Source organism: Metopolophium dirhodum, chromosome 1, assembly GCF_019925205.1.
Source record: "Metopolophium dirhodum isolate CAU chromosome 1, ASM1992520v1, whole genome shotgun sequence".
Lineage (NCBI taxonomy): Eukaryota > Metazoa > Arthropoda > Insecta > Hemiptera > Aphididae > Metopolophium > Metopolophium dirhodum.
Genome location: NC_083560.1, coordinates 127,061,973 through 127,079,733, shown reverse-complemented (window position 1 = coordinate 127,079,733; position 17,761 = coordinate 127,061,973). Strand labels below are relative to the sequence as shown.

Genomic DNA, 17,761 nt, shown 5'->3' with positions numbered 1-17,761 from the left:
TAAAATACAGATCTAATATAAATTGTTATCAATCATAACAACAATTTTGTTTTTGTAACCAATAGCAACCTCATAACCAACAAAAGTAATATATTATTTGCACGGCTATAAAAATTGTTAAATTTTCAATAAAAAAAGGCGGACTAGTGGGTACCACTCTGCTGTATAGTAGTTGTCGAGCATATCATTGTAATTGATGTGTTATATTCGAATTCAATGAAAAAACATTGTATACAAAAAACGATTCTAAGCGGAGACGTTGTGTCAAATTTAATAGTTACAAATAAAATTGCTTTTATGCATTTCTAACTGAAAAATAATTTACAAAATTTGAAAAAATTATAATGGTTATAAATAACTCAAAAAGTCAAAATAGTTTGAAAATTTTACCAGGTATGGAAAATTCTGATATAAATATTTGATGATCATTTCAAGAGTTTACTGTCATTAGTTTTAGAAATATAACAAAACATAAAAATTCGATTAATTGGAGTTTAATAATTTATCGCTAAATATTGTAAAAAATTTCCAAAAGTCCAAAAGCTCTTGAAAATATAATGTTCCATTTAAGTTCACTTTTTTTTTTGTTATAGATAGAAAAACTTATATGAAATTTTCTATTAAAATTTTTAATCTTAGCTATGCAAAGAAAAACTTTTATGAATTTCTAACTGAAAAATATATTTACAAAATTTAAAAAAATTCTCATGGCTATAAATAGCTTTAAATGAGTCAAAATTATTTAAAAATGTTACCATGTATGGACAATTGTCATTTAAACATTTGGTGAAAATTTAAAGTGTCTAGGGTTATTTGTTTTTGAATCATTGTAATACATCATTACATCATTGTACTTTCAGAATCTAAAAAATTAAGGGCCACTTATTGATGTTCAATATGGCTCAATAGATCCTTGGGATAGACTATAGAGTAGCTTTTTGAAAGTAGCTCTTTTTTTTTTTAAAGATAGTAGATCAGGCACTGTTTGGCAGCTTAGTCTGCATGCGCGGAAGCGGTTCATTCTTATGTGAAAAAGAGTCTTATAGTCTTACCACTCCAATGTTCAAAAAAAATTCCCATCAATTTTTACTGCTCTAGTTCCACAGAAATATAATAATAATAACAGTTCAAACAATTTGACACAAATTAATTTATTAGTTCAAGGTACCTTTAATTAAATTATTTATATCATAAACTTATTGCTTACTGACTTATCAATTAATATCAAACTTATAAGTTTATCAGCTACAGATACAAATTCTGACAATTGTTAATCACCATCAATGTTTGAAAATGATAATGAATCTCATAATATTTTCTTCTGCATAAGCATTAATTTCATCCTTTACAGGTAAGTATGATGTGTTACATTTTTATATTTTATTTTGTAGATAATGAACATTATCCGCCATCATCGTCCGGAGCCGTGGTCTTGTCTCATACTACAATACATTTATTACAACAGCAAATTTTGTTAGTTCAACAAATTGTACAAGATCAACAGGTAGCTATTAAATTAATAACAAAATTAATCATGAGCAATGGAGAATCTAAACCCCAATCAACAATCAGACAAAAATGTTCTGAATATTTCATTCTGTCTGTTAAATCTGTAGCTAGTGTGTGATATTGAAGAAAAATTGCAATTGTCTGCTTCACAACAACTAATGGTATTAATTAAATTACTCATAAAATTATTAAAAACTACCATAATAAAAAAATAATTTAAATTAAATTTTTATTTTAGAACAGTAGATTACATCAATGTGGGAGAATATCACAGAATGACACTAACACATAGGTGTTAAGAACATTATTAACCGAGTTATTAACAGACCATTGTGCATTGACTACAATTTTGATGGTTGAAACTCTGTGAAAAAGTGTTACTTATTTAAATTAATTATACTATTGTTCTAACTGTTTAGGTTGTAAATATGATGAAACATCCAATAGGATCTTAAGATGTGGTTGGATTCAGAATTAAAAACCGGTTACGCTTAGCATGAACCCAGGAAAAATATATATAAAAAAAAATAGTAATATTCGGTATTGCGGTATGTAGGTAGTGTTTATAGTGTATTATAATTTATAATTTGCTGATTTTTGTTAATTTGATAATTTACATTATATTTTATTGTAAACATGATTAAAAATATCTTAAAAGCTTTCATTACAACATTTTAATTTTAACTTAATATGTTTGATTGTTATCTATCCATTATTATAATATCATTTACATATTATATATTGTATTTTATGTTTATGGGAGTGCTCACTTTTTCAATTATCAATTATTATTTATTTATGCCTATTAAATATTGTTTAATTTGGTGAATTAATTTTTGTTTTTGAATATATTAATTACATTTAATGTTTGATTTAATGTCTATCCAACTGTAAATGTGTACATTTACCCTAGAATAGTAAATAAGTGGATTATTAGTCAATACCTAATAGTAAACATAAACATTATAGTATGAGACTATATTTAATTATATTAATTAGTCATGTATCATAATTTATCTTATACAAATTATAGATATTTTCTATACATCTAAAAAGCTAGTTTGTATACTAATAAAAGACAGTCTTTAAGATGTATATTAACAATATTCATTTAGACTTTAAATAGTTCTCTTCATATAGACTTATTTTGGAATGTAAAAATAACATCAATTAAACATCAAAAATGGATATTTTGATCTAACCAGTGATATATAACAGACATATAATAGACATTGACGTGTCTACTGGGTAGGTAGTGTAGGTAATTTATTTAAACTAGAAATAGAAAGCACTGAAATCAGACTATTTACACCAATAGATGACATACCAAGAAAAAGAATAATAGTAATATAACTCAGTGGTTGAGTTGGATAACTAAGGATGGTACAGACCGATTGAGAACCTTTGCAAATATATTTAACATGTTGACTGCCAGGTGCCCACATGCTCTTTTTATTTATTTTATTTATTTTTTTTAACTAACTGTAAAATTACTCTTATACCCTGATACTGTGTGAACCCCATCAGTTCTATGGCAGTCGACATGGTTACATGACAATGATACAAGAATTTACTACCAAACCAGTCATTACTCACTAGGTTAGGTTATTAATTATTCCTGTGGAAGAACTTTTTCAAAAATGGCAATCGTTAAGAGTATTATTGCGCAGTACATAGGCTCAAGAAAGGTTAGATGCCTTACTGACAATATTTATTGAGCAAGAAACTGCAAGCTCATTGAGACGTGGAGGAAACAATTTATCAGTTTAAAATACTATTGGTATATAGGGAAGATTAGTGGGGTAGTGGTCAAAATTTATAAACCATGATGCCCAGCATATGCACACTATATTTCAGTGCCTACCCACTAGTGGCTTTGTCCCCTTGTATACTATAAAGTACATATAATTATTATGTAACTGTAAATATTTTAATTTTTTTTTAATGTTATTAGTTACCATAATACGTATCCAGCCACCGTCCCCCCTCCCCCAAAAAAAAAAAATTCCATTCATAAAACACCGTTCATTACGCAACTGGGGAAGATTACCATTATAAATGTATATAATGTAAAATTAGGTGAATGTAAATTAATGATTGTTTTTATTTTATACAATAGGTAGTATTAAATGTACCTACATCTTATATCCTTTTCATTATCAATGAGAGAGTGTCTAAAATATTTAAATTATAAACGAAGTGTTAATTATAGTAATATAGAGGCAATAATATTATGTATCTTACTGGATTGTAGTAGGTAGATGGAGTAACCCCAAGTGAAATACATCTGCACACTTTTACCGAAAATTCCTTTGCACGCCTATGGGTCGACGATAATAACGAAAAGATTGTGTCGGTGGCCGAATTTCACAACACCCGCGCACAATACAGACGCTGCAAACACGGATTTCCAACGACGGGTACTATACGTTCGGAGTAACGGTAACCAAAGTACTGAGGTACGAAAAGCGTCATGAAAAGACGAACCGCGGACTTGAGGTTCGGAGACAAAAGAAAAAAACCGCAATATTCACAAACGACAATGATAATCTCATTACCGCAAAACTGTTGAAATGTTAACGGCAGTAATACCTACGGTAGAGACGCGCAAAGTCACGGCGGGAGTTGGAAACGACGAAAACAGCGCTAAACTTTGGCGTCGGCGAATGTACAACACTGGCTCTTCCACTACATTGCACGCCGGCGAACGAAGAGAAAAAAAAGTCTTTAAGCTGCGTTTACATGGGGCGTGAATTTGAGAGTGAACCACGCCACACCACCACAAATAAATTGTTCACGTCGGGCGGGACAGCTAGTTAATTTATAAGATAAAACATTTCCATGTTTATTATTTAAAGAACCTACACTTATTTAAATACCATTTTTAAAATGTTTTCATTACATTGGTAAGAATGTCACATGAGCACATTTTCTGAACTAACAATTTAAATGAATGACCAAAATTTCAAAATTCTTATTGGCTTGGTTTTCATTGACTATCACTTGCATTCAAACAGTTAAAATGAAAATAAAATATTAAATTCTACTGAATATAAAACCAACTAAAAAATATGTATCTAAGATGACAATTGTGATACATAAATACATAATACACTAAAATTTTCAATCCATCCAACGAATGGTAGATAGGTACAAACAATAATAGACTAATGGAGAGATGGACATTTATATTATATACTTAATATTTATAATACCAACAATTTATTGTGTGATGTTAATTTGAATGGATATTAAGAAAAATAAATATATAAATAAAGTATACAACTTTTGAATTAGTGGACATTATAAAACTAGACTTTTTTTATCAGCATAAAATAGAAATAGACATTACTAATAATTGGGTTTAATCAAATTTAATAAAGTGAACATATTATGATCATCAGACATTAAAAAAAAAATGTTTTTAAAATATGTGAACTAAAACTTATAGACATAAAATCTGGACACTGATCATATAAATAACATAATATACAATACAGCCAGGCTAAACAATTATTTATAAAAATAATAGACAAAAATATCATAGTAAAAATATAATGAAAAAAATAATAATTTAAAAAAAAAATGGATAGCTGTGTAACAATATTTTTTCCGTACTCTTAAGTGTATTTGCACTAAAATATGCTAAATCATATGCTAATTGACACGGTGCAGGAACTCGTATGGTATGCTAGAAAAATAAATTAAAACACAATAAAATATTTGATTTTTATGTTTATTATTAATTAAATTATACGCACCGAACTTTTGTAGTACACGTGAGTTAAGAAGTAAGTGATCATGTGTAGTTCGTCTATCAAAAACTGAGGAATAGAATTAAACAGTATACAATAGTAAGTTGGAGACACTGATCCAGACTTGACTGTGTGTGAAATCAAGAAGAAGTCCAATCTGTCACAGATAAGTGTTAATTATAACTTTGTACATTTCGTTAAACATCAAAATGACAAAACAGTTAATTTATTATAATAGTAATGTAATATTAAGTTAGATGATGATAAGTGATTAATGATTATAATATACAATCATGTTAAATATTATATCAATAACATTTCTCAAATAAAATGTATATTAGATGCATATTCATACTCACATATTTGGGTTAGTGATATCAGAATCAACAATTGTTCCAGGTAGTGGATTTTTATAATTTAATGAATCATTATGAATGAAAAATTTAGTTTCATTTGATTTTCTTACTAATATATATGCAAAGGGAACCATACATCCACGATAGAATTCCAAACATTTTGCCTGTAAAAACAAGATTTTATATTATCATTTTTATAACCATATACAGAGTGTAGATTATGTCATTGTACGCGAGGTACAATTGTATATATATTCAACTCTGACAACGTTACACTAAACTTTAGAGGACCGTAGTTAATAAACTAGCAAACCAAAATTAATAATTTGACTTTCAACATAAAAAAAAGAACCCGTTTAAAAATATAGTTGTTACCATTTGAAAAAATAAAGTTTATTTTGCTGTTAGTACAATTGGGTGCTTAAATTTTTTGAAATTGTAATAATAAAAAAATGCAAGCTAAAAATAAAGAAACACTTTTTTTTATGTAACTCAATATTATCGATCCATAATCACTAAAAAACGTCGCTTACAATGACATCACACCCTGTATATTATAATATAATATATATGGAAGAAAATTTAAAACACTACTAACCAGCATTAAATTAATCTCAGACATACAAGTTTTTTTAAATGATTCATCTTCATATTTTAAACCATCTCTATATATTAGTACTCCTCTAGGCAATTTTCGATTTAAGTCTTTATACTTACTTAAAGCATCTAAATTAATAATGAAATTGGTAAAACAATTATACATTTTATAATAAACTTCAAAGAATTGCTGTAAAGATTTATTTTATTGTTTATTTTTTTATATAAATATCATAAACGTATTATAATATATAAAGATATTTTAAGGAAAATGTGAGATGCAGAAGTTCAAAGATGAAAAATGCACTTCACTGTGACATAAAATTCATAGAAAACTTTTAAAGATTTTGCTAAATATAAGTGCGCTTGTTGATTTTATTTCTTTAATGTTTTTTACTGTTTTTTTTAAAAACCAAATTAATTTAATACAATTTATTAATTAATCATATACTATATACATAAATTAATTTAACATTTCATATTATGTTAATTTAATTTCTCTAGTTAATTAGTAATGTTAACGGTTTTGTTTGAATGCCTCCATCAAATAAAGTTTAAGATATCTTGTTAAGAGGATATCGCACCCACATGTGTTGTCTCCGTTTTACGCACGTACTACATAGACAAAACACGTTTACGCAGTCTGAGTAGAAGTGTAGAACAGTAGAACTCACTCAATTTTGGTTCTAGACTAAAAATACCTATTATAAAATTGAATTGTGATAATATTTCTGGGGGCAAGTCATTGTGTTTTTTTTAAGAAATTTTAATTTGAAAAGTTAATGGTACCTATTTTAAAAATGTTGAAATTTTTTCTATTTCTAAATGATATAATGAACGTTATATTGCTTATAATCGAAAAAACGCAACGACTTGCCCTCAGAAATATTGTCACAATTCAATTTTTCAATAGGTATTTTGACTTAAAAACTAAAATTGAGCGAGTTCTACTCAGACTATGTAAACGCGTTTAGTCTGTCGTACGTGTGTAAGATGGAAACAACACATTCGGTTGTGACGTCCTCTTAAAAAAAAAATATAGATATACTAAATAATTATATAAACCTCCATAATCAAACATTAGCGAGGTAGATTTCCAAAACTGGGGAACCGATTTTGTTGTTAGGGCGTCTTGTTAGATTCACATTGGTTAGGAGAAGTGCAGCGAATATTTTTAGAACTTTATATCCAATCGTTAATTCACTTCAAAGCTGTAAAGCTGAAAAACATCAAAAAACGCCCAATAAAATTTGTTTTAATTTTTTTTAATGTTCCGTTGTGAATTAACTATTAAAGATAAAGTTCTGAAAATCTTCACTGCACTTTTCCTAACCAATGTGAATCTTACAAGACCCTAAACAACAAAATCCGCTCTCCGGTTTCAGAGATCTATCTCACTGAATGAAAATGAAAATGATTTTTTGTTGGGCTGTTCACACCGATATTTTTCTGGATTCAAATTGTTATACAGCTTGGTTGTGATATCAGTTAATAAATTCCTAAAAATTAAAAATCAAGAAAGTTTACATGCCGATCCTTGACTTGGCAAGCGTTTTTTTATATAACTTTATATCTTGTTAATTTTAAATTATTTTTCTCTACTGGCAGGTTTTAGTTGAAAGGAAAATAAAAATGTATGTTTAGAATTACATTTTAGTTATTTCTTATTACTTTCCAGATAATGTACTTTTACCTCATAATTTGTAATGGAAATAATGTTTTACTAAAAACTCAGAACTATCAACTAGTAACTACAATAGTTAGATAGTTAGAGTTATCATTTAATTCTATAAAATAATTATAATAATTATAGCTCCCAATCTCATTTCAATCTTTGTCCTCTGCTTCAAGATTCAAAAGTGTAAGCAACAGTCTCAAAGGTCAGCTGAAAAGTTCAACAAATCTCCTAAAAATCTACCACCAAAATGGCTAATACCCTACCAAATGACTGAATAAGTTGAAATACAAAGTATGACCCTAAGATTTGAAAACAAATGATAAAAAGTAAAGACTACATATCCTAGGATGATTTAAAAGTCATTATAACTTTAAGGATTATATATTAATATTATTGACATACACACCAAACGTTGACGTCGTTGGCACGTGTTAGTGAGAGAGGAGTTTGATATGGTTTCTATTTATCGGGCTATTTATTTTGTCATGATTGATGGTTCCTACCATATATTCCTACTGCTATATTTACACGTATTATAATTTGTATAATTAGAATAAACAAACGTTTAGCATTAATATTAAATATATTTCAGTTTATTTTAATTTTATGTATCAACCATCAACTAAATGTATGTAAAAAATTTAAATTTTTATTAGATCAAAATTCTACTTAAATTATTTTCTTAAAGCTATATTTAAATATTACATAATTGATGAAATGTAACATTACATTGCAATTTACCAATAAATAAAATAACTAAACAATGAGTGCATCAATCTTCATAAGAAACAATTAAAAAATACAAATTTATTGAAACTAGTAACTCATAACCAAAAAAAGCGAATCAGCGGTTTAATAACCTTATTATCAAAATATAACAATAAGCAATAACCAGTTTTCTTATATTTTAATCTAAATTTTTAAATTAAAATTTGGTTATCAAATTGTTTAGGTGCCTTTGGCTTTTTAATCATGTTTTTATTTCCTTAGATTTTTAATAAATTATAAAACATAATATACATACCAACAATACACGAAACATAAAATTCTGATATGTCTTTTTTACATAGTAGTTTAACATAACTGGAGTATCTCATATTACAACTATTTATTGAAACCACTACTGCACAAAAATATTTATGTTTGTTAAGTGAATCTCGGTACATATCCAATCCAACTACCATAATATTCTGAAAAATGTATTTAAATTAATTAATCATGTTTAACGGTTCATAATTTATAAATAAACTATTTGTGAATAAGACAATTAGTAATACCTCATCAGCGATATCCGCTACTGACCAGGGCACTCCACCTAACTTACAATTTATTCGTATGGCAGTTTTGGCATACGTTGATAAGTCATTGTTTGAAACTTGTTTCAAAGACAGTAAATGAAATGGTACTGAAATTTATTTTTTAATTATTTTTATGATTATAATAAACCAATTTCTACCCAATAGACTCATAATATAAGTATAGATATTCAACAAAAGTAATGATATTAGTGTTGTATATAAAAATATAAAAAGGATTAAAGATATTAAAAATTATAACTTGTCAGAAGGTATGTAAAAAACAATATACGACTAAAATAATTAATTTTAATGTGTACATTTTAAATTGTATTTATTTACCTGATGCTTCTAAACATAACTTTCTATTTATTCCATTATAAATATCACTATTCCGAGACTTGATCACAAATAAAATAAAATTAATATTTCTATTAACAATCTCGTCCAAATGATTCATGTACAATATTTGAGATTCATCATTAATTTGTACTCTAAAAACATAAACATAAATCAGTATGTTTGCATATACCCATGCCATTTAAGATGATAACCAGCTGTGCAGGAAAATGAATTCCCCCAGCTGATGCATAGCCTGCTGCTATAGGTGCCGTGCTACACAAAACGAATAACAAATCATTCACAGCCAAATTTTCATCTTAAAACGGCACAAATATTGTACTTTATAAATAGTAAATTTAATAATAATACAATTAATTAAATAAATAATTGAAACTAACATTTCTGGTTCTGGTAGTGTAAATGCCATTGTCTTCGCTATAAGCATTAGATTATAGACAAATTGTTTTACTATTGAAAAATACTTCGAAGGAGCTAAGACAACCCAGTTCTCAACATATGGGGTTTTTAACATTTTTAACAGTTTTAATTGATCTGTCCAATTTCCTTGATCACCAACAGGGATAATGTGATTACGGCATTTTAAATTCACAGGAGGTAGTATACGTCCAGAGATTCTAATTAATTTTCTACTCAAACTCAAGTGCCACGAATTTAAAGCCTCAGAGAACTATAATACACAAAAATAATTAACAAAGTAAAATTTTAATATTTCAATAAACATACTTACTTTTTGTGTGTATTGCAATTTACTAAGAAATTGATTATATTTATTTATTGTTTTATTTGGTCCATAATTTGTATACTGACTCAATTCTTTAACCAGGAGCTTTTTTCTGTAATTTTTAAATAGTTAATACTTAAAGAAAACGTCATTAATAACATAAGTGTCGAGTGGTCACTGTAATAGCGTAATGGATATGTTTAATTTGAGTTCAATGATTAATCATTGCATACAAAAAACGATTCTGAGCAAATATGGTCTTTTACCAAGTATATTTTTTGATACTATAACTATGTAGTCTATAGATAACTAAATATGTATACTGAATAGTGTATAGGATACTGAGTTATAAAATATAGCCTGTTTATAATATAATATAAATAAAAATTATTTGACTGTAATTTTTGCACTCGCCCAAAGATACTTTAGACAATGGGCAACTCAGTCATGATCAAGTTTGTTGTCTCAAAAAACGTATGCGGTATATGTACATTCGTCTTTGTTAATTAATTATATTAAGTATAATAAATGTATAAAAAAAAATTCAAAGGGACCTAAACTAATCTTGACGATGGTGCAGGTTTAAAATATGTAGCATGTTACTAGATATTTTTCCTCTGCAAGAAAAATAGAAGAATCATAAAAGTGTTTTATTGTTGATTTGCGTTTTTATGACAATATTGGTTAGAAAAAATAAGTTGCATCTAGCCCAAAAGACAAAAACATATCTACGTTAACAATATATTTTATATTTCATTTTATTAAAATTAACATATAATTTTATAATATTATTCAAATTATAAGTACTAACTTTTGTATGTCATATATCTACCTACTATATACAGTATATCCCTAAAGTCTTAAATCTCCTTAAGTAACTGTGAGATTGTTATATGTCGATATATTTAAATGTGGGGTTTTCAACAGTAATCTATACTCAATTCACCGAGAAACTAGAACTACCTCACGCATATTATGAATTTTGAAAATGCTGGCAACTCCGTCAACAATTCCTACTCAACGATTAAATTATTTTTTAACGTAGTGAATTAAAGTAAACTGCATATGAATTGCAATCACTACCAATCAACGAATAACAGGCCCAGAACACGCCAGACCCGGCCCGCGGGCCTAAGGTTGGAGACCCCTGCCTTAGACAATAGGGTACTATTGTGCAGGGTACTACCATTTTCTATCCGATCTCACAGTCCTGGTCTCTTAGCAAACAGATTATAATATAAGAAGATTATATATATATTTTAGTTTAATAGTATATATATTTTTATAGAATACTATTGAAAAAACTGCATTTATATGCCATGGAGATAACTAGAATGATACAGAACTTTTAGGACAAACTATATATAACATAAACAAAATTTTTATCTTTACTATTAAATTAAGAATATTATTTTATTTTGAGTTAAGTTCAGATAATTGTTATTTACATATTAACAAATAACTTGATTTACCCTATAGTATCATTGAATTCAGTTATAGAACATAGTTCCGGAACAAGGTATAATGTGCCACCATCACGGTCTGAAGTTTTCAGCATTGGCTGTTTATCGTTTAGAATAGTTATGTTCCATTTCTAAAAATAAAAAAAAATACATGTGAGTTATTATATAAATACACAAGTAGGTACAATGATTGACAGCAAGTCATAAATAAACTATAAGAATCATACTGTATAACAATATAATTATGGACAAGTATGCACAACATAAACACAGAACTGCACACACTATGCAAGGAAAACACACCTCTTGAGCATCTAAACAAATATCAAGAAATATAGACCGATGCCTCCAAATTGATGAAGGTATAGGAATAAATCCATAATAAAAGAACAATTTACAGACATCATTCAAACAACCATCAACATATTTCATATATACAGCCAAAGCAATTGCTATACTACTGACCATAAAGTACATAAACAAAATTAAAACCAAAAATATGTTCAAAGTGACTCGTTAACTGTTAAGCTCCTTCATTAGTATAAAAAACAATTTTAATCCAAGCGATATACCTGGCGACGTAGAACAGACTAGAAGCAGAAAACAAAATAACAATTACATAATTATAATTTGGATACCCTGGACACATAGGAATAATCAGCAACAAAAGGGCAGATAAACAAACCAAACTAGAGATCACAATACATCAATCTCTCTTTCTGGCAAAATAAATGAGGTATCCAAACAAATAAATTAAATCAAATTAAACAAACAGTCAAGAGATTTTCGAAACCCAAATATTAGTATCACAAAAACGAAAAAACTAAATGGGGCCAAGATTGGTCTCAACTGACACATGGATATTTGATGGCAAAAGGTGACCCACCAATATATGGCAATCATGTGGCAACACGCTCACAATCAAATAAATCTTCAAAGATTGTAGAAAATACAAAAACAAAGAGAGGAACTAAACATAAGACATTATTATAACAAGTCTAGGTTCAAACCCAGACAACGAAATTGACTCAATAGAATTCTTTAAAACAATTAAAAAACTAAATCTAATATAGCTAAAAATTGCAATGTACATAAATATGTAAATATTTAATCTAAAACTGTATTTTTTCTCCTCTTTTATAAACTTTAAGTAATGTAATGTAATTTAATACAAAAATGACTAAATGCCTAAGGCTAATGGCCTTAGCAAGTATTCATAGCAGAACTTTTTATTGTTTCAAGAACAATAAAAAAAAATAATAATAATTTACTTGTTTATAGTAGTCCTTATATGATATCTTTGATCCATCTTCATTCATAAATGTTGAATAAATATTTAAATTCTCATCAACAGCATGGATTTTGTACAATTTATTATTGTGTAATGTTTGAACTACAGTCCCAATAATAATGGCTTTAAAATTGTTCTGGAAAAAACCAACAAGAATACTTCTAAATAATAAATCATCCAACACACCTAAGGTGAAATAATTAGTGAAGTTTATTTATTAGAAAAACACAAGGATGACAAACCTTTTTGTGTTAAGTGCCAAAATCCTATAATTAGTTTTAATAAATATTTAAATAATTAATTATTGTGCCAGTAATGGTGTTTGTATATAAAAAAAAATTACAAACAAAGTAAGTAAGTACTAATTTAAGAAAGTTTTTATTTTATCTTTGGAAATGAGTTCCAAACTTACAAAATGTTATAATTAATAACTACATTATTTTTAAATAATAAATATATTTTTTTTACAATAATTTTTCATTAAATTCCAAGTTTTACCAATGAAATTAAAATATCTTGGTGTTCAATTCAATTCAACTAGTGTGCCATAGGTTTGGCACACCGAAATATTAAGGTAATTAAAGTTGGTGTTCAAAAATATTTATACTTCATGTTTTTAAGGACAATCTTGAAAATGGAAAGTACTAGCTACAGAAATAGATGCATTTTATATAGGTAGTATAATAATGACTCACTATTAAACAAGGAAATCTGTTTCTGTTATTTCCACAACTCACATTTAAGAAATCTAAAACTGTTTCCGCAGTCTTAAATTTATCTGATAGTTCAATGCATAATGCAAATTCATCATTACATTCTCTGATTCCAAATGAATAACCAGACCAATATTGTACTCCAAGTCTTTTATTAGTTATCTAAAAAAAAAAGTATAGAAATAAAGGGAGGAAATAGGTAACATTTCTGTTGTGGGAGTCGAGTATTCCTCATCATTCAGTAAGCACTGCTATGAATATAATAAATGTTAATTCAATGACAAATCATTTTATATAATGAATAATGATTCAAAGTGATGACTCCTAACTTTATGGTAACCAAACTATTATTTTAATAATAATATTAACATTTTAATGATGTTCAAATTTTTTTCCCAATTCTTTTAAAAAGTACTGAGAAATTTTTAGTATGACCTTCTAGTTTCATCTAATTTGCTACCAGAAACCACCATAAAAGCAAAAATAAAAAAAAAGGTAACTGTAAAATCAATACATTTCTTGCTCAACTCATAATCTAAAATATAAGTGTTAATCATAATTACAATATTTTGTAAAAATATGTTGTCACTATACAATTATAATTATTATTTATTGTAAATAAATATTTAATTTTCAGTAATTATAGTATGGTTCTTAATAATAATTATATGAATATTTACTGTAGCTTCTGAATCATAGTAATACGATCCAACCCGTATAAATGGTGCATGTCTTAAGCAACTATGTACAAATTTTAAGAGAATTGTTGCCATTTCACTTCCTTCAACTTCACATATATGATTTATACTGATAATTACCAACGAACCACTAGAACCACAGTCTTCGCTTATGGTAAATTTCTATAACAAATTGGTAAGACAAAAATGTATTTCGGTATAAAATATTAGAAAAGACTTACTTTTGGTTCATATTTTACAATGCTGTACAATGTAATATCTCCATCAAGAACATATTCTCCTAAAAATGATTTATGTTTATTTAATATTTCTTTTTTGATATTCGTCTCGACATTTGGATTAAAGTATATCCTGTATTTTTGTAATATACAATCTTCTTCATCAAATAAGTTAATACTATTTGTTACTAAATTCACATAACGTCCTAAAGTCCCTACAAAAAAATAAAACAATAAATTATTGATTTGTTTAGTTTTTTTCCTGGAAATTTGTACCAATTTGATGTAGGTACAATTGGATATAATGTATAAATATATAAATGTATACTTATGATCATGCCATGGCATAAATGAGTTAAAAACTTTAAGTTAAGGTAATTTTAACTTAATATTTTTAAATTTAATTTTCATTAAATTAACAAATAACTTAGCTGATTTTTATAGATATAGACTTAATAAATAACAAGTTACTTTTGTCTTTTAATGAACTACAAATTACGTTAATTTATTAATAATTAAATAACAAATATAATAAAATTATTATTGATGATGCATATTACATAAACCTTTACTTTTTATTATTTTAAACCATATTACTGGCTAATTATACCTTTAGCTATTTAACATAAACCTTTAGCCTAAGTTTTTCAATTAAAAAAAAAAAATATGCATTAGCTTATAACTTAGCAAATAACTTAGCTTAAGTTTATAAGTTAATTGTAAGTTTCCATATAACTTTTAATTTAACTGGGTTAAAAAAAATAGGACAACTATTGACTATAATCTTTTTTAAATGTTTTCTATCAACTTAACTTAACTCAGTTAAAAAATTATCATTAAACTGCCCAGGCTTGCTTATGATAGATATACCTAAGTAGATAAGATAGACAATAACCATTTACCAAACTAAGAATAGGTACATGAATATTCTGACCTTAATGCATTAAAATTTAAACAAAAAATATTATATATTATCATAGACAAATAAATAAAAATATTTATGATAAATCATAATTTTGTACATTTTACAGATATAGTAATAATATATCTGTGGTACATTTGTTGGCTATAAAATGATTTGAGATCCTTGGATACTTGTAGCCTTATCGGTACCTAAATAAAATAACTTAAGCCATCAGTATCGGTGGATTTCAAACCGTTTACTGCCATCATATAATTAATTTTTGAAACAACAATTGTGTCATACAACTCACTATTTTGAATTTAGGTTTAATAGACAGTATGGGTATAATAAATATATTACTACCCATTAACATAAACACAATGTTCTATGATGGTTTTTTAAAAAAAACCATTATTTAAGTTGTTAAATCCCATCAACGTTTTATTTTTGTTCAATAATGAAGGTATAAGTAATTTAGAAGAAATTATAAGTAAAAACTGACAACAATTTAAAAACAATTGTTGTATGAATGTGTGTGATTTTTCTTAAATTTATTGCGCAATATAATAATTATTTATTTTTCAGGGTATTTCGGTATGTAAGCTGGCCAGGATCGACAAAAGCAATATTATTCATAAAGTTATAAAAAAATGTTGATGAAACTGTCGGCATTAAATATCAAATGACAAAAACACTTATAAATAATAATATTAAGCCCCCCCCCCCCAAAAAAAAGCCCACCAAGCCCCCCCCCCCCCCCAAACCTTGCAAACATAACAATTTCGTAGTTTCATTTCATGTATTATATTCTTAAAAAAGAAGAAATATAACACATAATAATTTTAGATTCTGAGCGAAGCGATGAATGTATTGATTCTACAATGATGTGTGTTTTTTTTTTATTTTTTTATTTTTGTGTCTGTCATCACCTTTTAGGACAGTAAAAGTGCTTGGATTTTCTTCAATAGTAACTTTTCTGATAGGAAAGTGAATCTAGTTGGTACTTTGGGGGGTCAAAAGTAAAAATTTCCCAGTAGTTTTCAAAAGCAACGTGAAAAACAAAAGAAAATTAAGGAAAAACGGGAATTTTTACGCAAAATCTGTTTTCGAGAAAATCGATTTTGGTTTTTGGTGTAACTCTAAAACAAATGACCGTAGATACTTGAAAATTTCACTGAATGTTTATATTAGCATTTTCTATACACCATAAAATTTACAAAATATTTTGACTCTTTTTGAGCTGTTTACGGTCATTGTCAGTTTTCAATATTTTAGTTTTTTTTTCTATAAATATCAATAAAATTTTATCTGTTGAGTAAAAAAGCTTGAAAGTTTAATAGAAGGCTTCTAGGTTATTGGTTCAAAGGCAGATGAAAAAAATTAAAAATCCTTAGTCACAGTTTTTAATTATAAGCATTTAAAGTTCAAATTTTGACAAAATACGGAAAAATCACGAAAAATAGCAAATTATTTTGATGAGAATTCATAAAAATTTTTCTTTTTAAATCTAAGACTTGAAAATGTAATATAAGATTACTCATAAGTTTGTCTACCTTTATCAAAAAAAAAATGTCTAGAAGAAACTTAAATTAAATTTTTATGAGCGTCTGAAATTTATATTTTTACAACATTTGATATTTACTCGATTTCTCATGTAACAATTTTCTTATTTTATTGTAATTAAAAAACGAATGACTGTAGATACTTTAAAATTTCACTGGATGTTTATATTAGCATTTTCTATACACCATAAAATGTTGAAAATATTTTGACTCTTTTTGAGCTGTTTACGGACATTGTCAGTTTTCAATTTGTTTAGTTTTTTTTTCTATAAATATCAATTAATTTTTATTTGTTGGGTAAAAAAGCGTGAAAATTTAATATAAGGCTCCTGATATATCGTTCTAATAGCAGTTGAAAAATATTAAAAATACATAGGCACAATTTTTTTTTATAAGCATTTAAAGTTCAAATTTTGACAACATTTATCAAATTTATAATTTATTAATTATTTTGTAGTTAAAATTTTATAAATTTCTAACTTTTATGGCTAAGGATTGAAAATTTAAAACAAGGCTCCACGTAAATAGGTTATATATAAATTACTTTATTCACAATAATATCATCAAATATACTTGGTAAAATCATAGGCTGACTGACCGTTTTCGCTCAGAATCGTTTTTCTTATACAATGATATTA

At 26.8% G+C, this 17,761-nt stretch overlaps 1 protein-coding gene and 1 pseudogene across 1 annotated transcript; one reads left to right on the top strand and one right to left on the bottom strand.

Annotated features, from left to right (window-relative positions):
* The first annotated feature begins 1,283 nt into the window (after positions 1–1,283).
* LOC132953656 (uncharacterized) lies at positions 1,284–2,030 on the top strand (annotated as a pseudogene).
* Positions 2,031–5,073: 3,043 nt separating this feature from the next.
* Positions 5,074–15,827, bottom strand: LOC132953655 (piwi-like protein Siwi). The gene is made up of 15 exons (XM_061026028.1): positions 15,815–15,827; positions 14,661–14,872; positions 14,422–14,601; positions 13,724–13,903; positions 13,009–13,164; positions 11,747–11,868; positions 10,281–10,386; positions 9,931–10,220; positions 9,533–9,684; positions 9,173–9,300; positions 8,920–9,085; positions 6,219–6,346; positions 5,624–5,784; positions 5,271–5,421; positions 5,074–5,200 (listed from the first exon to the last, which is right to left on the bottom strand). The coding sequence occupies exons 1-15, from the start codon at positions 15,825–15,827 to the stop codon at positions 5,084–5,086; spliced, it is 2,262 nt and encodes a 753-aa protein (XP_060882011.1). The 3' UTR covers positions 5,074–5,083.
* Between the last annotated feature and the right edge of the window lie 1,934 nt (positions 15,828–17,761).